The sequence below is a fragment of the Pelecanus crispus genome, chromosome 3, assembly GCF_030463565.1.
Source record: "Pelecanus crispus isolate bPelCri1 chromosome 3, bPelCri1.pri, whole genome shotgun sequence".
Taxonomy (NCBI): domain Eukaryota; kingdom Metazoa; phylum Chordata; class Aves; order Pelecaniformes; family Pelecanidae; genus Pelecanus; species Pelecanus crispus.
The window spans coordinates 38,874,018-38,897,549 of record NC_134645.1 but is presented as its reverse complement, the minus strand read 5'-3'; the positions used below and the strand labels follow the sequence as shown (position 1 = coordinate 38,897,549).

The window sequence follows — 23,532 nt, the reverse complement described above, 5'->3', positions numbered from 1 at the left end:
AATACAAAAACAACCTGAAAAAATAACTTCATAATAACCATAAATTACAGCTGTTATGACAAAAATATTTTTGTAATAATCCTGTGCATCTGCCACCGTAAACACTCATATTATTTTTAATACAGATAATCTAGAAATATATCAGCATGAGATTCACAGGGCACAACTCCACCCACGCTGTATTTGGCCTACATGAGTGATCAGCTTGCCTAAGTTTCCAGTAACTGTATTATTTATTAGGCACACAAGTTTCAAGAAGCAGCAGATCAGACTTTATACTTGCCAATACTAGTTTTGATAGGTAGACTGAGAAAGCAAAACAAAGTCCACACTTAACACACACTTCTCATATTTGGCATTGGTATCCATATAATTACTTGAAGAGGCAGATAATTACACTGGCTCCCTCATGTATTCTTCCCCAACTGCATACTTTGTATAAGCTCCACCTCCATTAAGACACACCTCAACAGTAAGACCATCCACGGGATTTTCACCACCCACTCCTTAAAAAGCCTTGTGGTTTTTAAGTATTTTCCTTCCCCTAGCATTGCTTGGCTGTTAATGCTCCTGATACTGAAGTTCAGGACTCTTCAACGCTTGGCCTTCAACCGGCACGACATGACCTTACTTTCCAAAATGGTGCTTCTGCTAAACAGATGAGTGAGTTCTGCACACCATAGACAGAATTCATGGTGGCTACAGGCACCTGCTTGGGATGCCCCGCATAACAGCAATCCCAGTCACCCCAAGCTCTTTTTAATATGTGATGCCACCCTATTTTCATGTGACAGCAAGAGCAAGAGGGGGGCAGAGAGCATCTTTCCCTGTTGTCTAACACGTACACTTGGAAGTTCACGCAGCAACCAAAAAGACTGCTGCAATGAACTGCTCTACCGTAAGTTACATGTGCATTAAAAATAACACTTTAGCACACATATATTAGTAATCCTTTGTGGAAAATATTTCATGCTGTGCTAGAAGTGTTGGCATTATTAACATTTATGATCATTTCCATGATGAAATGCCAATTTAAAAGTTACAAATTAATAACTTTGTCAAGTGTGAAACTACGTGGGCTAAAAATTTCAGTGTCTGGAGTTCCTTTCCCTTATCCTCCCCCATGCCCAAGCTGATCCAGTTACAATGTCCTGAGAAAACAACTTTTCTCATGCTGAAGAGGGACCAAATCTCTGAGATCTTGCTCTTCACCAAGGGCTCTGCCACCACTCACCTCCCTGCACCACGAGCGGATGGCACCCCAGCCACCCCATGGAGAAACTCAATGATTTTCTCCAGCTTTGCAGGGCAGAGGCAAAGCCAGACACTGCCTGGGGCTCCAGGGTGGCCAGGACACCGAGAGCAGGAAAGCATCCCTCCCGCACTCCCAAGGCCTCACGGAGGAAGAGCTTGCATATTCTGCCTAACCTGAAACACTGGACATCAGCGTGGAAAAGTGCTGAACTCTCACAGGTACCTCGCACCTGTAGCAATCAGGTTTTTGACGTGTACAAGGCTGTCCTACCTATGCACTTTGACAATCAAGTCTTTCGAGTTTCAAATTGGGCAATCACTTAATTAGAAAATTGGGTAATTAGCAGATGCTTTTGACCTTAATCTCTTTTAACTTCACTCTTCATCTGTTAAATGTAAGCATCATCTCACACCGCAGAAAGGTTAATTATCACTTGTGGGCTACTGAGGCACTACCATAAATGCTGTAGGAAAGTCAATGTTGAAATTCGTGCACTTCTTTGAAAAGGAAGACCAAAAGCCTTGACATAAAAGTAACACACGCAAAGAAAATGAAAGCAACTCAAAACACTGAGCAACTACTTTTCAGGCAGAATCACCTTTTCCGACTACTGACCTGGGGGAGACTATGATCAAGTAACTAAAGGCTGCATGATCCAGAAGATTAAATATAGGCTTGAAGGACTATATTTAAGCCCCCATTCTGGCTTTCATGTTCAGTCTTTGACATCCCACTCATAACACTTTTCTTTAACCTCATTTCATTACTGCATAAATCTACAGAAGACAGCAGCATTAATTGTCACTGATCAGCTCAACACAATGAATGATGATAACAACCACCATATTCAGGCTCAGACAAAAGTACCAGGATCCAAAACATCACAAAATCCAGCAAACGTCGTAGGGAATTCACTGAGAAACAAGGGATCATCTGAAACACTCTGGTTTTCCCAGAGTATTTTGCGAACTCATTTACACAGGCAGGTACCCACTAGTTATCTGGCAGATGAGGAAGTTGGCATGAAGGCTTGCAAATGGAAAAGGGGGGAGAAAGAAAGAAAGAAAAAAAGACGACTCATAGTAATCTCAGATTCTCCACCTCTCTCTGCACCCCTCCCTGCCCCCAGGGCCACTTATTTTTTAACTGCCCTTGTCAGAGTGATGGTGCTAATTCCTGCTCAGAGAAGTGTCTGTATATTTTGGGCATCTTTTTTCAGAATTCAAGCCACAATTCCTACAGGTTACCTCTCATTTTCCAAGCTATATTTCCAAAATATATTTCCAATATATTTTTTTCCAGTAACATGCAAACAAAATCCAAGTTTGCAAAATATTCAATCTTTAGATTGCAATGACACAGGGAAAGTCCAACATTCCCCATCACTGCAGTGGACCTCCTCTGCTGCAAAACATCTGAATTCAATAGTACCAACATACTTTTAATCTGGAACTTACGGAAACCTTCCAACATCCTAAGTATTTATTGCTTATTTGGGCAACAAACTTATCTGAGTGTTTGTTTGTGGTGTGCTTTTAACAAGTACATTTTTGCCCTGGAGGAAAGCTGTTTCTACCCTTTAAGCATGGTATAGTCTCATCAATTCTAGGGCGTAATTTCAGCAGCAAAACAGAAAAGCACTGAAATCATTAAGTGAGATAACATCAGGCAAAGCAACATAGTCTCTTCTTTTATGGATACAATCTATTTTGTACCATGCAATGTTTATTTGCAAAATTTTATTCATCTGAAATCCTGAAACACATGTGATTAATCTCCAGCTTCTGTTATCTAGCAATCAAGTTAGACATTACCTCTGTAAATAAAAGTGTTGGAACATTTCTGAAATTTGTTGTACTGGTTGCTTCATTGTGCTGCTCTTTTTTCCTTCCCCCAGGACTCATAACTTTCTGATTTGTAACATCAAAAATACCACTGTACAAACTAAATTTCTTTGATCTCATTCTGTGCTATTCCAAGCCACTCTATCATAAATGCCACTATGCAAAACTCCATCAAATCAGGAAAAAGAGAGTCCTGGCCTATTTAATTAATTTCTTTTTCCAAAGAAATATGTTTTTGTCCACACTGTCCACTTTTGAATCTGGGTTGTACAGGTTGTGCAGCTGCCAGTGGTTGCTTGTGTTTCACAGGCAATAGGATGTTATCTTGTAGATTTAGTATTATGTTTACGCAACAAGAATAGTCTCTTATTGAAATGATAGACACACATACAAAAATAACAGTATTAGTGTACTGCCACATTAAAAAGATTCACTTTTGATATTGACATCAAACACAGCATAGCATGTGCTGTTCTTACTCGTCTTCATCTTCCTTCATGCTTATGGAAAGCTGCTCAAGCCTGTCCTTTGCAGCATCATTTCAGGCCCAAAATTCATTCTTAAAATGCAGACACCCCTGTTCATCAGCACTCCCCCAAATTCACAGCAAACCTCTCGTGGGTGCCTAGACAGCAGGGCAGGATGCCACACTCTTCCCATGGGACAGAGCCCTGCGCCCCCTCCCAGGGAGGCTGGTGGCTCCCCACAGCCCGCCGACCCACTGCAATTTGGTTTCGTGGTGCTGGCATCCCCCCGGGCACTCGGAGCTCCCTCTCCCAAAACACTCTTCTCCCCCACGGAGGAAGCCTTCCCTTTCGGCTCTGCTGGGAAGAGCAGGATCCGGTGGGTTTTTGTGCTCAGAGGAAACACGCGTACACCAGAGGAGGGGAGAGGCACTGGTGTACCCGGCTTTACGATCTCAGGAATTCCGGGCCGCAGCTTTTGTGTAGCGAGTTGGTCAGTTAAGTGCCCCTTAATTGTACCAGAAACTCCTACATGGCTGGAGCAGAGAGCAGCCCTGTCCTTATCAAAATCTTCATATTATGGCTAACAAGGGGAGCAAGAACAAACAGCTACCCCTGACAGCCTTGAAACAGAGTGGTATCATTGTTACTGGAATTCCAGCAACTACTGACCAAAATTGTGGCTCGGATGGAAATTTACTGGTGAGTAAAGTCAATCATCTCACAATCCTATAAACAGCAGTCCTAAGCGAGGCCCTTTGAGCTCTCCTGGACTGCTGCGGGCTGCACCAGCATCTCCCTCTGAGCGAGACGCCTCTCAGAGCCAGCAAACTCTGAAAGTCTGCTGCAACCAGAAATCCATTGCCGAAGACTGACAGTGGAGCCTGGGCTGAAACCCTTCACTCCTCGAGGCTCAACCCTTGCCTGTTGAGAAATGCAAGACATTAGACGTATTTCACTGAACTTGAGGGGAATTTTTAACAGGTATACCATTTTTATATATGCATTCATGTTTCTGTGTATGCATGTGTGAATCAGTTTAAGTAGTCTGTAGATGTATGATTTCATTTCAAAGAGAGTCTTATACTGCTGCATTATTCTTATAGCATTATTCTTATAACCCGTTGACCAAGTCTGAGACTAAGAGTGGGCCCAGCCGCACCTAGACTCCTCTCTGAGAGGAGTTTAGAAAGCAAGGGGGTCTATTCTGAACCTCAAGACTCAACGGGAGGGTTTCCGTATCCCCTACATATGCAATCCCTTTATGAATCATTCCAACCCAGTATAATTTAAGTTTCCTTTATGTGCTTCCATGTAGTAATAGAGTGAACCTCGCCATCTTCGAATCTGTAACTAAGTCACTGTTTTGATCAATTTTGTCTAATCACTTTATTAATCATTGATGATTGAGTGCTATTAAAAATATTATAATCAAATTCTGCGATTTGCTGCAAGTAAATTCTGTTACTAAATCAAACTGTGTAAAGTCACTCCTTCATAGTAAATTGACATAATCAGAAGGATTCTCAAACCTGCATTCGTGACACTCCCGTGACCACCCACCATGGCTGAGGCGCTGCCGCAGGGTGCCAAGGCAACTGGTTGTGCTTGCATGCCCATCACGCTCTGTCCCAGTGGGCAGCATCTCCTACAGAAGGCACCCCTTGCCCCAGCTCTGCACTGAAAACATTACATCCGCTGCTGCAGCAAACCTCTCATGGGTGCCTAGACAGCAGGGGGTATCATCTCGCAGTCATAAAACCTCTCCTGTATACTTGTAGGCAAGAACAGACATAAGGTTTGCTTTTGATATTTTTAAGAGTCCATTGTTTCTTGGGAGCGTGAGACTAAATCTCCCTAGTCACATATAGTCTCCCTATACCCAACACGACACTTCCAACAGCAGCAGTCAAAATCCCACTTTTGTTTACCTCCACAAGATGCTTCCCGAACTTCTGCAACTGCTTGCAGCTTTGGTACTAGTGGAACACCTCTACAACAGCTAATGCTTACTCCAGGTGGAACCAAACCAACAGTCGGTTTGGGGTTTTTTTGCATAGAAAAGAACTAAAACTTCTCTGTACAGACTAGTCATCGTATAGACACTGCTAAGCTATCTGTTTAGTTTCAAGAATGAAGCACAAGCTGCACGATGCCTACAGAGGCAACCTGTAAAGTGGTATCTGCAACTGCTCGTCGCACATTAGTCACAATCTCCATTTCAGTTACTACAGAGAAGCAAGTACTGAGAAGTAAAGGGAGTATTTGCACATCATGTGTCACAGAAAACATTTCAGACCAGACAGCAAGCAGAAATACCTATAGTGGTGTAAGTCAACAGCCACCCTCAAGAAGGGGAACCAAGCATAAATACAATTAAAAAACTGACTAGTTCTTTAGTTAAGCTCCTTTTGTTTTATGATGTTAGCAATTAAACAGTCCTGGCAAAGCTTTGAGGTTAACACCTATAAACAAGGTGTGGGTGGAAAGCATTGCTCACACCTTTCCTGCTGCTGTGGCTGCTGCTGCCTGACAGCAGACTGACTGCCCGGTCATCAATCCTGCCATTGTGCAACATGCTGTATCTGAACAGCTGTAGAAATATCTAATATTAAGGTTTATATTTTACAAAGAAAGATAGATACTCTTTTAAACAATTCAGACTGCAGATCTAGAATCATAGAATCGTTCAGGTTGGAAAAGACCTTTAAGATCATCCAGTCCAACCATTAATCTAACATTACCAAGTCCACACTAAACCAATCAAGGGTAGACTAGACTAAACCATGTCCCAAAGTGCCACATCTACCCGTTTTTTGAACACCTCCAGGGATGGGGACTCCACCACCTCTCTGGGCAGCCTGTTCCAATGCTTGACTACCCTTTCTGTGAAGAAATTTTTCCTAATTTCCAATCTAAACCTCCCATGGTGCCGCTTGAGCCCATTTCCTCTCATCCTATCGCTAACTACATGGGAGAAGAGACCAACACCCACCTCACTACAACCTCCTTTCAGGTAGTTGTAGAGAGCGATAAGGTCTCCCCTCAGCCTCCTCTTCTCCAGGCTAAACAATCCCAGTTCCCTCAGCTGCTCCTCAGAAAGCCTGTGCTCCAGACCCTTCACCAGCTTTGTTGCCCTTCTCTGGACACGCTCCAGCACCTCAAGGTCTTTCTTGTACTGAGGGGCCCAAAACTGGACACAGGATTCCAGGTGTGGCCTCACCAGCGCTGAGTACAGGGGGACAATCACCTCCCTGCTCCTGCTGGCCACACTATTCCTGATACAAGCCAGGATGCTGTTGGCCTTCTTGGCCACCTGGGCACACTGCTGGCTCATGTTCAGCCAGCTGTCAACCAACACCCCCAGGTCCTTTTCGGCCAGGCAGCTTTCCAGCCACTCTTCCCCAAGCCTGTAGCGTTGCATGGGGTTGTTGTGACCCAAGTGCAGGACCCGGCACTTGGCCTTGTTGAACCTCATACAGTTGGCCTCGGCCCATCGGTCCAGCCTGTCCAGGTCCCTCTGCAGGGCCATCCTACCCTCCAGCAGATCGACACTCCCACCCAACTTGGTGTCATCTGCAAACTTACTGAGGGTGCACTCAATCCCCTCATCTAGATCATTGATAAAGATATCTACCATCAAGTGTTGCCACGTTTTCCTTAGTAAGGACGCTACCGACAATTAAGTTTCCACAAATGCTCTACAAATGAGGTAACTGTGAAATTAAACCAATTTAATTCACGAAGAGGAAGAACTCTTGACCAGCATGACAGACTTCTATATGTGTGACTAGACATATATTTTAAAAACCCATAGTTAGGCTGCTTCCACAGAAATTAATAACATAAAAATTAAGCCAGCTTCAATTATAATTTCAGTTGCTAATCCTGGTACTACTACGCCTAAAATGGAAAACTCCACGGGAAAGGGAGGAATTAGGTCTCATCTTTATTTAGGCTAAGCCACAAAGCAAGCTGCAGAACTGATTCAACTGCAAGCAAACATAAACACAGTGTTATGTGATGCTACAACTTCTCAGAGAAAAACCAATCACTGAACAGAACATTTGGGACGATGTAGGCAGGCTAAGACTGTCTAAAATTTCACCTGGAACATATTTTGCGTAGAAGTCCTAAAAAAACCTGAAGTGTCATAATCACTATTGATAAATCATACAAAACCATCAAGAATGCATGCATGGGACTTGCCCGCATGGGAAAAACATCGCCTTTTCACAGGCGATCCTTCTCAAAGGATCTTTTAGGAAAACGCATATATTTCTTACGTGGAATGTTTGCCCAATTTTGTAAACCTAAAAGGGACCATGTTTCTATCAAAGTTGCTTAAATACATCACATTTTGTACAAAAACCAGAATACTTATAATCTGTTCTTTCCATGGACAGATCCTCTGAAGTGGAAAAAGTCTTCAGGCTTCTTTTCCCCACTCTTTGCTACAAAGTAACATTAGGTAAAGAAAACATCCCTACAATAGCAAGGGATGTCAGACTGATCATGGATGTGTCTGGTATTAGAAATGATCAAGTACTACAAATAATTGATAGGGAAACAAGAATTAAATCTGGTTGTGACTAAGTAACAGCAGCATCGTGAACCAGGAGTAAGCTGCATTTTCACCCATTTTCTTCCCTCTCCCCCAAAATCAAGGGATCAATTAATCAAGAATGACACCAACCAAAATCTCCTCAGAAATGGGAATCTTTATGTGCTAAAGTACGCAAGTTTAAAAAAAAAAAAAAAAAAAAAAAAAAAGCAGGAGTGTTTCACCGCAAACGTACGCTAGCACTGAGGCCAGACGACAGCCCCTCCGTTGCTGCGCAACCTGCCACCACCGTGTTGGCCATCGCTCCCTCGCAGACCTACCTCAAAGCTCTTCTCTTCAGCACACAGGGCATCACTTCCAGCTTTCTGTAACACAGCAGGAACAGCAATGCTAGGTAAAGCCTGCTTGCAACCCACAGAAAGAAAGTCTATAGTGTCATACTAATACACTTCAAACTAATGAAGTGAAAAATATACTGGAAAAAGCTATGTATTGTAGGGCTCCAGTGTTTGCAATTCAGTTCTCTTCCCTTTTTAAAATCCTGGAGATTTCTGTAACTTCATTTGATATCTGGGGGGGGGAACAATCTAAAGCCAAAAAATAACAGTTATTCTGAATGCAGCTATCATCTTAAACCACAGAATTATCCAGTTTATTCCTTTAATGCTTATGTTTTAAGATCACCTAATTCCACATACACTTATTAAGCATGAGCTACACTAATTCAGCTATTTATATGTATAAAAGAACCATCCAGGAGCATGCTATTTCTGCATAATACTGCCAGCCAAACTAACAGGATCCTTCATGCATGAAAAGGACACCACCCCCCCACCACAACAGAATACATCAATAAGAACAAAATTGTTTTATACATTTTCAGCATCTTCTAACCTTTCCAATAATCTAATTTTACAAATTTTGTTTTATTTTTAGCATTAGCAGGAAAGAATTAAAACCTGAAGGACCAACTCAATCAGCTTCTCATGGAAGGGAATGCTCCCTTCGATGCATTTCTTATGTATCAGAAATCTGACTGTAGTTATTCTCACAGTTTTAAATGCTTCTGAAGAGCATCACAAGCAAACAAGGGCAAAACCCAATAAATGCACGCATCTTTAGAGCATATGAAAAACAAAAAAGGTGCTGTGAGAGAAAAGGCAGAAGACACGGCACCTAAATTCCATCTGTTTTTATGATACATCAGAGCATCTTCTCATCACACAATAAAGAACTGTGACTGAAGACTGTCACATCTGGTCATTCCTTCTCCTTCCTTGCTCACAGGGCAGGTTCTGCATGTCCAGTAGTTTTTCTGTGTTTCTTTGCAGGTTCTGCTCTCAGAACTGCTCTGTCTCACTGCAGAATGAGCAGGTTGAAGAAACACTTTAGTTTTGCATGCTGCAAAAGGGAGGTTTCCAATGCTGGTGCTTTCCTGATTAATTCCCTTATCTGTGTGAAGCAGGGGTGTGATGCAGGGTTCATAAAGATACTGTCTTAAGTTTCTTAATCTGAGCATTACTCAAAATTTGAGAGCAAAGACTCAGTGCTGAGGAAGCGTGTGCAGTCTGAGCCTTTTTATCTGACCTTTAATGACAAGTTTGTTGCGCTAACTGCACCTTTGATATTTCACCAATTTTGGTACTTCAGCAACTTCGAGTGTGGCTTGCAATTACTTCACCTTGCAATTACTTTCTGCAACTGCTAAAAAATGCTAACCGTTACCCTGCACAAGTCATCATTATCTTCTCAACCCCCTTTTGATGACTAATACATATTCCTAGAACTGTTAGAAGTGTGACAGACACCTGAACAGGCAAAGCAGAAGAAACATTAGCAAAAAATGTAACCGCATTTTTGAAAGTTAACTATCAAGTTAAAGAAATTAGATTTTTCCATTGAGTCAGGGTAAGTATTAACCTTCTGAACAGTGTGAGACGAAAACCCCTACAGACCGTTACCCCCTATGGACCTTTACGATATTTGTAATTTTATGTCATATCTACATAGCACTACTGTTACAGTGCAATATTACAGATATCTAGTCACATGGGTAATAATACAGATTTTTACCAATGTGTGCACCAGATATACTTTTTTTTGTTTCTCAGCCGAGAAATACATTGAAAGATTTCTAATGAGCTGCATACATGCAAACATTTGCAGCACGCCTGCAGTCGGCGACGTGCAAAGTCAAACCCCACGTTTGGCCTGACAGAGGGATCCCCACGGATCTCTCGGCTCTGCTCGATGCCACCGGACCAGCCCATCCTGCGCACAGCCAGGTCAGACCAGGCACGTCCCTTCTCCCAGTTACCTGGAAAGGGGGCAGCATCTGAAGAGGAAATGGCACTTTGACAACAAATTTAATGTAATGAAGCCTGGAAACAGCTAGCCCATCTAGCTTACAGCTCACTTCATTAAGCACAGGCTCAGCTAACTCATGAAGCAAGTAAATACTGCTTAGTCTAACTGTGCTTATAATTACTCAATATAACCACTCAATAAAAGCTTCATTTAACTCTGCCAAATTAGTAGAAGGTGGTAAGTAAAACTATACTAACCTGATAAGGAAGTAGAACTTAAAAACAAGTATACATTATTCTGCAAAATCTGATAGACTTATGGCTGCGTAATAGGCAGCAATGGTATTTTCACAAACTATAATAAGATGGGATTTCACCTCTAGACATAGGCCAAGGATCCTAGCTGAAGATATCGAACTGATGATGCCAGTAAAGGGCAGCAGCTGTCATCATTTCCTTCTATAAAGTACGGTATAATAAGCAAAGAAGCATACAAAAGGAGAGTAATATCCTATCCACCCCTAACATTCGGAAAGCCCCATTTTCAGGCATTTAAGCCCTTCAATCACAAGCATGAATGGCCACATCTACAAAAGTGCAACCCTTTGCATTCATTTCTTGGTGACTACTGTTCCTCCTGGCAGGGAACAGTTTGCCCTTCTGTCGGGTGATCAACAGGAAGCAGAGAATTTTCCTAAAATACAGCCTAAAGCATTTGGACTACCTTAACCCTGGGGAGAAGGAGCCCCGGCTCTTGTGGAATAGCTCGCTTGCATTTCATTATTTCTAGAAAACAAAACCCTCTGCCTCCTTCACATAGGAAACTCACTGCAGTTCTTTAAGCGTGCTACTATCAAATAGTTTTTTTCTGGAAAACACGAAAGCGAGTTCAGAGAAACTATTGACACATTTCTAGCCCAGGACTATGGCCAATACTATTCTTATATAGCTTTTAATTCTTTAAACCGCCTCACTTATATAGCTCCTGTAGCAAAAACGCTTAAATGACCAGCATTGGTCATTTAAGGGTCAGCAGGCCTGACCTTCATCCCCCAGCACGAACGGCTGCTCACCGAACGCTGGATTCGGACCCGCAGCAGTGCTCACAGTACGTCAAAAGCCTTCCCCAGTCTTGCCAGTTGGAATTCTCACACTGGGTAAGCCAGCGTAGGTTTACAAGGCAGGCTGGCGGGAATTCTCCCCTCCTTCACAAAAATGTATCAGCTGAAAGGAGGAGCGCTTGCTCCAAGTCTGATACTTTTGGGAGACGGAAGTGTTAATGTGGATTGATTACTTAACAATTACTCAGAACAAACAATTTAAAGTAGTATTAAAACTAGCTATGACTGCACTGACTCTCACGTAGTCAAATCGTGTGTCAAATACACTGAAACCTAGAGCAAGTTAAATTTTTAATCAAACACTGAATATTGTTAACATTTTAGGTGAATCAACTAAGAGGATACAGGCTTTTTCAGACTGTTTTTTAAATCTTTTTTTTTTTTTTAGAAATATTAAGATAGTGATACGGAGTTTTACATTTACTATCATTATTATTGACAGCGCCTAGAGTAAGACTAGCTCAAATGTTTTCAATGCAATTACAGTAAAAGTTGTCTCATTTAAAAAGGCTTCACTGCATCAGCACAAACACTGTAGTTGTGACAGTCCAAGACTATAAGAGAAACACTATTTAGGGAGATGTAATCCCCTGAAACAGAATGATCCTTGGTTTATTTAACTGGTCCCCAGCCAGTACCTAACCATTTTGGGTAAAATATCAAGCTGAAAGTAGGACTCGTATGTTAAATTTGTCTATTTTTGCCTACATAACAGGGACTAGAAAGAAAAAAACCTTTGTAACATCCAAATACTTAAAGCAAAGTTCCGTATGTTAGATACTAATTCAAAGTAAGTACTACTTGTCCACATGCGCTTGGGCAGGGAAGCAAGGCAGCAAGAGCAGCACCATGCGCCGGCCGCCGTCACCCCCCGCCAGCGAGGTGGAGGGCAAAGCCTCTGCCAGCCAAGGTGCCCTCCAAGGCACGGTGGCACCCCCTGGGTGAGCGGCACCAAGCCCAGGAAGGACTGGGTTTCACTCCTGCAGAAACGCTGCAGAGCCACCACAACACCGCCACCTTTACCACCAACACCTCCAGCAAGTGGCAAATCCCCACTGTGAAACACCTAAGCAAGCTCGCTCCTAGTTTTAACATTAAAGATAAATGTATCCAAACCAATTTAAGAGTCGGAAAGCAATCAAGTTTACAAATTTGGGAACACTGGTTGGCTTTTTTTTTTTTTTTTTTCATTTATAAATACTCTTTACAATGCCAAGTGTCATTGGAGGCAAATATTTAGAAGCATGCAAAATGAAAGTTTTGTTTGAAGGTAAATATTTTCCTTGGTCAAACTGAAAATTTCTATCCTGATCTGTATCACCTAAGCTGAATTACAGCCCAAATCTAATTTGATAGCTAAGATCTTCCTGAAGGCACATGTCATGACACAAGCCCTTGCCTCAGCTTTAGTTATAAAAGGCTAATTAAATAAAAGTAGAAAGAAGAAGTTGTCCCTACTGACATCAAATAAGTTTTAAAAATCTGATTAAGCTGCCCATCGGCACTGATATCCCATGTGTTAAATGTAAATCCCATGTGCTATTTCTTCACTGCTGAATTAGGAGTTTTCAGCTTTGGCAAGAAATGAGTAATTGGACATATGTACAATGATACCTGTGCACAAAACAAATCACAATTAAAGGTAAGGTAGAGAGGTTCCTATAGAAAAGCATGTTACTATAGGATGCTTACTTAAAAAAATTGTTATCCCCCAAAACCTCACCTGAAATACCCTACTGTTAGTACAAAGCCTTAATCGCCTTCAAATAAAGCAAGAATGAGCATGTATGGCAAAAAAAAAAAAAATTAAATTCTTTCTACAGCTTAATCTCAGGCTTCTTCCTACTTGTTACCACTGCAAAGTTGCTAAAAGCCCTCAAGGCAAGGAACTCTCGAGGATGACGTTAGAAGTTTCATACGAACAAAGCACTTGTTGATTCTCTGTCATACCCATTTCTTATCGCTGTAAGTGTACTTGCCAGCCAACACACGTTCCTCAGAAAACTTTATATAAAGGTACATTAAGTTTAATGACAGAAGTAAGAATCAAGTTTTAAATCAGCAGAATATATTACAGTGCTAAAAGTATCCAAACCCACATTTTCTTTTAATTACAAAGGCTGTCTTTAACTCTTATTCAGCAAAATCCTCAGTCTTGTATCAAGATTTTAGTAAAAATTATTTTCTGAGATGCAGAAAAACATTAAAGTAGAATAGATGCGCTGAGAAAAGAATGTATTTCTTGCACCTTATTCTGCTGGATTCCTAGACAAATCTCAAAGGTAAGTCTGTCATGCCACACTCACTTCTGAAATTCAAGATATGTCTCAAGCTCAAGTCACCGCTGTATTTTTTTTTACAGACGTTCACAGAAACTAGTGTTTAAGCCATTAAAATCAATGGAAATGTCTTAACATAAACCTCTATTCATCAGTAACAAAGTTGCAAGTTACAGCCATGAAAAATGCTGTTCTTTTGAATCTTGTTCTGAAGATGAACAGTTAAACATTAGCCTTTCTTTTCTACTGTAAAAATCCTTGCAAGCCTGCAAAAGACTGTATGAAGCACATGTAATTTTTAAATTTCCAATTCATCCTCCCTCTCTCCCGAGCATTGCAACATCTTGAATTCTAAACCGAATGCTTTGAATTCTGAAGCAGATGAAGCACAGTGCATTGCTCACTTTAAGAAAGTACACGGGAGCAAGGTCGTTCCTTTCTCCCACTAAACACACAGAGAAATCTACGCATTAAATACCTGCCTTGTTTGTTTTTTTTTTTTAAACAAACTTTCCTGTTGACCGTCACATTTTAGGCCAGAAGTCTGAAGTTTTTCTACGCAAGATGCTGTATTCGTATCAAAACCACACGGCATGAATCAGCAAACAAAGAAGAGCCGCTCAGCGCTGTTTGCTTCATTCGCAATGACACAGTTCCCCACCATACACGGGAGCAATACATTTTATCTCTGATCCGATTTCTTGGTGGGGGTGGAGGTTATTTGTTTGGCTGCTCTTTTTAAGACTTAACTCGTATACTTTTGCTTGGTACGGCCAAGAACGCTGCAAGTAATTGCCCGATTTACGCTCCAGAGAGGCTGGTGTGACAGCAGCTGTTTAAAGAAAGGAAATATGTGTCGAAATATGTCATTTTCACGGCGACACTCGTAAAAATAACGCGGGCGGGGGGGCAGACGGGATTTAGTTCCGAAAGGCAAATACGTGTTGCACAGGCAGGCCAGCCCCGCACCGCGCACAGCCGGGGGGGCACCCGCTCCGAAGGAGCCTCAGCCCCCCGCGCCCCCCGGCGGGGGCTTCCCTCTTACTCCTCCTTTCCCAAGCGTAAAACCCGGGAGGTGTCGAACTGGGCTGGAGGCACGGAAGCAGCTCTCTTCCCCCCGGGGGCTGCAAAGGGGCTCCCGCACCAAACGCTTCCCCCCGCTGCAGCCCCGGGGGCGGGCTGGGACGGCCCGGCGGGAGCCCGCGCTGCCGAGCCGGCGGCAGCGAGCGCCCACGCCAGAGCCCTCCGTCCGGCAAGCGTTAACGGGGTCGCTCTCCTCCCGTCGTCTCCTCCGCCAGCCACACGCGCGAAAACTTTCTTTAATTGCCTCAAGGCGAGGGTGCTGCCCGGCAGCGGGCCACCTCGCCTCTCTGCGCAGCGCACCTGGCCGGCGGCTGCCGAGGGGCGCGGAGTTACCTGAACCGCACAGACTGAGCCTTTAGCCCTGTATTTGCTTCACAGATCCCCCTTTTTTCCCCTGCGGGGAGGGGACCCGCCGACGGAAAAGCGCGGGCGGGTCATTTTTAGGGAGCCCTCGGCGGGGCAGGCGGCGGTACTTTACCCGTGCAGAAGCCGACGAGCGCCGAGGGGTCGCAGGCGGCGGCCAGGCAGGGCAAGCCGTCTTCCATTCCTCTCACCGACGCCGAGCCGGCCCCCGCCGCCCTCCCGGCCAGGCTCAGGGCGAGCCCCCGCGCCCCGGCCCGCCCGCCATGCCGCGGGGCTCTGAGGGGACCCTCCCGGGCCGGCCGGCCCGCCACAAAGCGCTGCCGGGGGCGCCTGCTGCTGCTGCCGCCGCCGCCGTCCACCGCGCTGCCTCTTCCCCGCAGCCCCGGCGAGAGCGAGAGGCTCCGGGGGGGCGGGGGGGTGGGACAGGGACAAAACTCGGCGCTGCCGCAGGGAGGGGCCAAGCCGCGGACGTCAGCCGGGCGCTCGCCGGGCGCAGGAAGGCGGCTGCCCCTCGGCCGCCCCGGCACCCGCGCCTCTGCCGAAGGCAAGAGCGGGGCTCCCGGGCGGGAAGGCGGCTGCCGCTGGCGCACAGAGCGGGCCTTGCCAGCCGGGATCGCCCACCCGACGGCGCGGCAGCGGCGCTGCCCCGCTCCGCGACCCCGCCGCCCCGCTCCGCGACCCCGCGGTACTGACGGCCCGGTTTAGAACGGTGGCGTCAGCGGCGGGAACGCCCGCAGCAACCGACGCGCCCTCGGTCCGAGCGCGAAGGAGAACCCCAGATGATAAACCAGCGCCGTTCCAAGGCACGTTTGTCTGTCTGTCCGAAACGCCACAGATCTCACGCCAGTCAAAGCGCAGTGTGACGTGAAAAGTTCACACGGGGGGGGGGGGGGGGGGGCCGAGGGAGGTTGTTTATTTAGTATTATTTAGTATTATATTCGAATATTTTTCATGTGACATCTTCCGAGAAGAAAAAGCGATGACATCACTGGCAATATACTCGTATCCATTACATTAAAACAAAGCAAAATACCGTGGCTTGAAAGCAGCAGCTTTGCAAAGCTATCGTTGTATTCAGCAGAAGGGAACTCGTATTACAAACGCGTTACAATCTATTTAGCATGATCGTGATTTCGTCTGCCTTGCAAGACGAAGCACAGCCAGATGAGAACTAATGAATGCAACATGTGTTCATTCTTTTGGTAGCCGTGCCTGAAGCCAATTGGCAGAATGACTACAGCAAGATAAATGTCAAAACAAAACTATTTGTGAATACGTACTGCATATATTTTGCCTCATCTCTCTAGCATACTTCAAATAGTTTATTAGTTTCAAGCTTTGCAAGCGTATTAAATAACTCTGGATTAAAGTTTTGGTTTCCAGACAAGGAGGGGGGAGGACTGATAACATGGGGAAGTCCATGTCTCCATTCAAAAAACAAGGAGGGGCAGCACTTTCCACCCTTGATAAGAAGGTTCACACCACCACATATAGCTAAGACAGCACACAAAAGGTTTTGTATGTTTTCCCCAGAATTATCAGTCTACGTAATTTCAGCAGTATCTTCCTTTTCCGGCAGCTCCTGACACACTGGAGGAATCGACCTCTGCAGTGATTTAAAAAAAGAGAAAGGCAGTCAGCTGAGCACAGCTCGGCAGTACGAAGCCAGCCAGCCAGCTACCATGATTAATAAAAGGAAGGGACTAAGAAACTGAATGGTGGAAGATGATAGAGGGTAAAAGGCAAGGGCACGCAACTAAGGAAAGGACCCTAACTAAAGCCAAGGGCCTCAACACACAGCCACGGCACCAGGACTGACCAAGAACTCATGCTTCCAACTTGTCCCAAACACTGTGTTGCATCACGCTGTTAGATTAAACAATCTTCATTGCAAAACACTGAGTCTTATCTTGGGTGGGCTGGACGCACAGAGCTATTCAACACGCACAGACGTACATTTTGGTATCCCTTAAAACTCAACATCCTTCCTAATACAACTAGGAAGCCGTGAAAGAAATTGCAGGCAAAAATCCTCCACAAGGCCAAACAGGCATTGTATGCGCTGGCAAAGACCGGCACAGAGAACAGACAGAGGCTTCATTTGCCGTTTTAAGTGGCCATTAGTGCTCCGAATGATGACAGATTACATACAACTGGCAGGAAGCACCCAATGCAGTTCAAACTAATAAAATTTTTTAGAATGTCTCATTTTTAAAGTCAGTCAAACACTTTGTATAAAAAGAGGTAGGATCTACTGTACTAAAAGGATATGAAATACTGATTATTTCCAGACATCTATGACCCTGATTTTTAGTTCTAGAAAGAATGGATTTCCTCAGCACAGGAAAAAAAAAAAAAAAAGTTGCATTAGGGCAGTATTTTATACAGAGCTTAATGCCTGCCAAATCAAGAGCATGCAGGGTGAGGCAGAAGGAACCAAAGCAAACGTTAGAGCACCTTCAGAATGATCCTCTGAACACGAACGTTTCAAATAAGATTTCAGATTTCCCACTGTATAGAGCTCACCCTGAAAATGGCAGAACCAGTTCCCATCCACCCATCGCCTGTTCCCTGCTGGACTGAGCACTTGGATCAAAATTCCTTGGATTTGCCTTTAAATCTCTCATGAAAGCCTGAACTCCTCATTAGGATTTTTTGCTCTTCTAACTCTGGCCCATACCTGCCCTTCTAAGCAATCTCACTATCTTCAACAGCCATCTACCTGTAGCCTTTTCATGCTTAAACACCATCTCAGGCTCCTCTTCCCTGCTGTTATTTAACATGAATGGTCAGGGATGAGGAGGGACTCCTCTTACGTATTGTAGGTAAGCACAAATGATGAAACAAGTACTTAAAATATGGCACAGACCAAAATAAAACATATATGATGTAGGCAAGTAACCTTTGCCTAGAAAAAACCTCTCAGAATATTAGTGGTACAAAATACAACGTCACACCATGGGGGGAAAAAAAAAAACCCAACGCTCTTCAATCTAACATAATAAAGCAAGTTAAAGATCAGGAATAGAGCCACACATGTTATACAAGCATAGAATATTTTGTTTGTCCCCAGCATACAGATATTTAGGAACATTACACATGTGGTAAGAACAGCGGATGTCTCAAAGACCACAGCAGCACAGCACTCAGGTTACGAACCTACAAAAGGAATAATTTTAGACATTTCAGGTTATCACGCACCAAAAAGCACTCCAGCCCACAATTTTTTCCAAGGTGCGAGCAAACGGTTCCTCCAGCTTTTGAAGAGAGCCGTAGGAAGGCGTGAACTCTTTGGAGTCACCACTTTCACGTGAAGAGGAAGAAGTAGCAGGTCCCCTGCCCCATAACCCAAACGTTGCCTTTCAGTGACCCAGACCCAGCCAAGGAAACAGGGTGTGCCCCTGCCAAAACTGCACCAAAACCCACTGCACCCCCAGCTGCACAGACTGCAGAACAGACACCTGGTCCCCAGGACGCCTTTAGTAATTAAAAACCAGAGCAAGACTACTGAGTTTCCTTAGCAAGCGATGCTGCTACCAAGCAAATACCTGCAGTTACATGGAATTTTGAAAAAGTCTAAGCGTGTTTTCACAGAACAAGGGTCTCTATCTCCTTCAAATTTAGGAGACTGCAGAAGCAAGAGCTGCTGCATGAGGCAATCATCTTATCTTCCCTTCAAAGGATTACTGGAAACTCTTCCTACAGACTTTTCCTTCAGAAAACCTGTGGCTGTAACTGTACTTAAACAATATAAAGTGATAACTGTACTGAGACTACTTTAATGACTCTCTTGCTGTTCAACTGCAAGAGGGCAGCACTAGTTAATTCTGTTCCTTCATATGTATAAAACTAATCATGTTTCCACTGGCAAACAATCCTTCCATTACTTTGCTTTCTTCTTTCTGAAAAGAAACTGCAGCAATATTTCAGTTGGCAATTAACCTCACGGCTAAACAGTATCACCTTTCAGCAGCTGCATGCATCTCTGTTCCAGTATTACCTTTACCCCATGGAAAAGAGGGAATAACAATGGGTTCTTCAGTAACTACCCAATTCCTAAAGACTTGAAACCTTTTATTCCTTTTTCCTTGGGTGGAGGTGGGAATCCTTTCTGAAACCAACAGACTATTTTTAAAACCATGTTTTACCTGCAATCACCTAACTAGCACAACAGATCAAAACCATCTCACCAGATGAGACAAAAATAATTACGCAGAGTTTTAAAATACACACTTTGGGCAAGGATGCAGATTGCATCAGGCCTGTCATCGGCAGGACTTGCGAGGTGTACAGAGGTTAATAAGCTACGAAGGACAAGGGCGGCCTCGCAGGATCCAGTGCTCCCTTGAACACCTGCGGGATGCAGCAGCCTCTGCTCGCTCCTCTTCACTCCAGGTGCTGGCACTGTAATAAAACCTATTAAAGTCCCATTCTCTGAAGCATTAACACCAAGAGTGACAGAAAAAAGGACCTTTGGCTACGATTAAGGTCACTTACAGTTGACATATGGCAGTGCTACTGCTACAATAAGCACCCCTGCCCTTCTCCTGCATCCTTCCCATCCTCATCCTGCTCCTGCCACTGGCACAGCTGCTCACAGGGCTGTGCAGGGAAGCACACTGGGAAACTGAACAGGCTGAAAACTAATCCATCAACACCAAAACAGGAAAACTCACCAGGCCAGTCCTATGGCACAATGGACACGTTGCAGCAGCAGGGAGGTGGCAGCACCCGCTGGAGAGAGTGGCGGGAACTGTGCCTGTCAACAGCAGCTCTGCCCGCAGATGACTTAAGGTGATTGTGAAACAGCTACACTTGTAAATCACCTTTTCATTGCCAGAAAACTGAGTGAAACGAGAACTGATACAGATGAGAGTCAAGTCCCTGAGCGAGTGGTGCCAGGGCAGGACATGGCAGAGAGCATACAGTGGTGCCGGAGGCCGTTCCCTTATCACCCCTCCCAGACTCTAAACAGAGCTCCTTCATCCTACAGGCATTTTTCTTAAACAGAACTAGCATGCAGAAAACTTGAGAAACAATAGGTGTACATCAGATCTTAAAAGCTGTCCTGAGGCTGTCCTCCAGAACTAAACCATACCCATGTCCACACGGTCAACCATCTGGGAAAGGGATCTGAATGGGGAAAATCTTTTTTTCCCAAAACCACATTATCTAACTCAAAAAAGAAAACCCCAAACCTACACAAAGCCCTCCAAATGCACATGAATATTTTAAGAATAACCACCTGAATGTCTATTTTTGTCAGGTGAGTTTCTGCTGCATCAGCTGCTTACTCTAGTTTGCAGAGGCAGCTGCACCAACACAACTGAGGTGGCAGCAGGCTGACATGGAGAGTAGGGAGGGTGGCAATGTTTAAGGCTGGTATTTCACTCAGCGTAACATCAAACCACAGCTATCGCATGGTTTGGAGCATGCCTGCTTGGAGCACTTGCACAGCAGACTGCCTGCAGCTGCTTTCCTGCCTACCCATCAAATGCAATACGGAAACAGCCAGCAAACAAGATAAAAACATATTAAAACACAGCCACAAAAAGGTTTCTCCTGCAAATTTTATTTTGGGCATATGTTCCAGACCACAGTCCAGACCACATATCCTACACGGCGGCCCATGAAAACATGTAATCCTGCCGCTGAGAAAAGGAAGAGACTCAACAGCAGCATCCTTGTTAGGTGCAGTCTATGTTTTTGTGGAGATAATCACAGTTTCATCTCTGGTCAAGAACCTACACAGATTCAAACACAGCAATTTTGCATAAGTGATATTTTTAAAACTACAGATAAATCATACAAGGTTGTTAAATATGAAGCATTTCCATTTTTGGAAAGCGATCAGCAAAAGTTTGATTCTTAATAAAGACAACTCACTGGTAGTCTTAGTCATACCAAAGCTATAGTTATGGACTAGCTATGGTTAAGTGACTGCTGTCTAATCATTTAGCTCATGCCAACAGAAAGAAAAATGTTGCTTTTGCCATGCAGAAGTAGGGAAACAGCAGGGGAGAGACCAACTGCAAAAGTGTTTTCCAACAAAGACTTTCAAAATAAAGCGTCTACTTCTAGAAATATTACACCGCTTAAGAGTTGCATATTCTTTCAAAAAATTATTAAATGTCATTCTTGCATATCAAAACATCTCCAAATGTTGGCTGTTTCCACTAACATATCGCTGCAATGTTTAATTATTTTTACTACTTTCAAAAGTAGTAAAAAATAAACTCAATCAAGTGTAAAAACCCTATCAGAATTTGAGAGAGCCCACTATTTATGAGACAGACCAGAGAGTTTCTCATTTACTATGCACTTTGAGATGCGGAGGAGGTAGAAAAGCCTTTACAACAAAAAGGGCAATCCTTCACACAAAACTAATTCTTACTGAAGATGTCCAGTGTGAGACCTGTGGATGCACCGAGGGCTCGCACCGTGGGTGACCAGCTCAGCAGCGCAATGGGACGACACAATCCTTGTTGTGCACAGAAAGCTACTGTATGGACAGCAGATAGGGATGGCAAACACATCCCAGAGGGCGGCTCAGATGTAACCAAGCATCTTGGTACAGCACATTAATGAGGAAGAAAACACCACAGACACTAGTCTGGCTTAATCTAGATGGCTACCAACACCTTTCGGCTTCCAGACTTCTGCATACGCCAGCAGAACCCAAATCTTCCACCTGAGGGGTGGGGTGATCATCTCCAATTGTGACCATGCAGCATAAACACAATAGCTCCAATTTAAATATTATCTAGTACATGCAAATGGGATGTAGGTGTCAGACCTTAAACTATTACAACACTTCAGAGTTTGACCTTATCAAAAGATCATTTACAGACACACAGTTTTGATATATTATATATAACAGTTGTACAGTCCATAAAAAAATTACCCTTCTGATGGCACAGACTACTAAACTAAGTGGTTTAAAGGGAATCTGTAGAGACAGTTTTATATCCATGTCATTCCTTTAAATTTAGTTGACAGCAGATTTTTTACTCTCAGTAAAATAGGTCACAATAATAAACATCATGGTTTTTTTACAAATATAGGATTGAACTGTTGTGAAATCCTCAGGCAGGGCTTATGACCTGTGCTGTTGGAAGAACATAAAAGGTATACAGATTTTTTTTTTTTTTTTTAAAAGGCAAATATAGAAACTCCTGTTTACTATTCTTGTTTTTCAGTAGTGTTCTCACTATTATATTTCAGCTTCACTTTAAAACTTGGTGAATATAAAATGGGAAGAACAAGCCACACTATTTCCATGAATTGTTTGATAAAAAAATTGTCATGAGAAGGAACCAGCTTGGTTCACACACAGAGGTCAAAAGAGACCTCTCAACTAAGTCAACAAATGAAATCTGTCAGACTAGAAGTCACACTTACTTGAAAGTCTGAATAATGTTATTGACACAAAATTAGGTATTGATTTCCAATTTATTCTTCCTGTAGGAACAGTAATGTTACAAAAAACTGACACAACTGATACCTTTGCCAGCCTCTCTGGAGAAAAACCAAAGGACGGTAAGAGACAACAACCAACCCACCATTTTAATTGGTAGCTCTTTCACAGGTCAAGACCGAGGTCAACTTTTGACTACAGAAATGTGTCATTGACTACAGAAATGTTGATATTGCCAGAAAAAACATTCTATAGGTCAGGAAAAACAATTTCTTCCTCTAGATTATCAGCTAAAGGTCAAAGCAAAGAACAAAAATGCTAATTAGAGTGAGGGAGAAGGAGAGGGGAAACTTTGGTGTGCAGAGGTAGAGGTCTAACTGAGCTGACAGATTAAACAGCTGTGGTATAGACAAGGACACACCATGCTATGGGGGAAAAACACCACACCAGAAAAATGGAGATGGTCCTTGGTGGCTTTAAGAAATGCAGTTGTATTTTCTAAGCATCCAGCTTACCAAAGCTTCAGAGACCTCCTAAAGGTCAGAAGCAGCAGGAATTTGATGTTATCGCATTACGTAAGAGGCATTTTCATACACTGCAAAACCACCGGCCCTGGGAGGTGGGGACGGTCACGGCGGTATATGAGCAAGCTCACTTTGTCCTTACTTCACCACAAGAAGCTTCTGTACTCCCGATCTACCTAGTCATCTTCAAGTAATAAGAGCTGGAAAACAAGAGAACAATCCAAAACACACTGAAACCACGACTTCGACAGGAATTTAATCAAGCCTCAAATGAAGAGTGTACCCAGCTATTCTTTGAGAAGGATGAAAGTC

The 23,532-nt window shown here is 43.7% G+C and overlaps 1 protein-coding gene across 1 annotated transcript in view; it reads right to left on the bottom strand.

Moving 5' to 3' along the window:
• The window catches only part of EML4 (EMAP like 4), a 95,303-nt gene extending 79,842 nt beyond the window's left edge, over positions 1 to 15,461 (bottom strand). Inside the window, exon 1 of the mRNA XM_075706694.1 lies at positions 15,395 to 15,461. Within this exon, the coding sequence (XP_075562809.1) occupies positions 15,395 to 15,461 (67 nt within the window). The remainder of the gene's footprint in view (positions 1 to 15,394) is intronic.
• Positions 15,462 to 23,532: the final 8,071 nt, after the last annotated feature.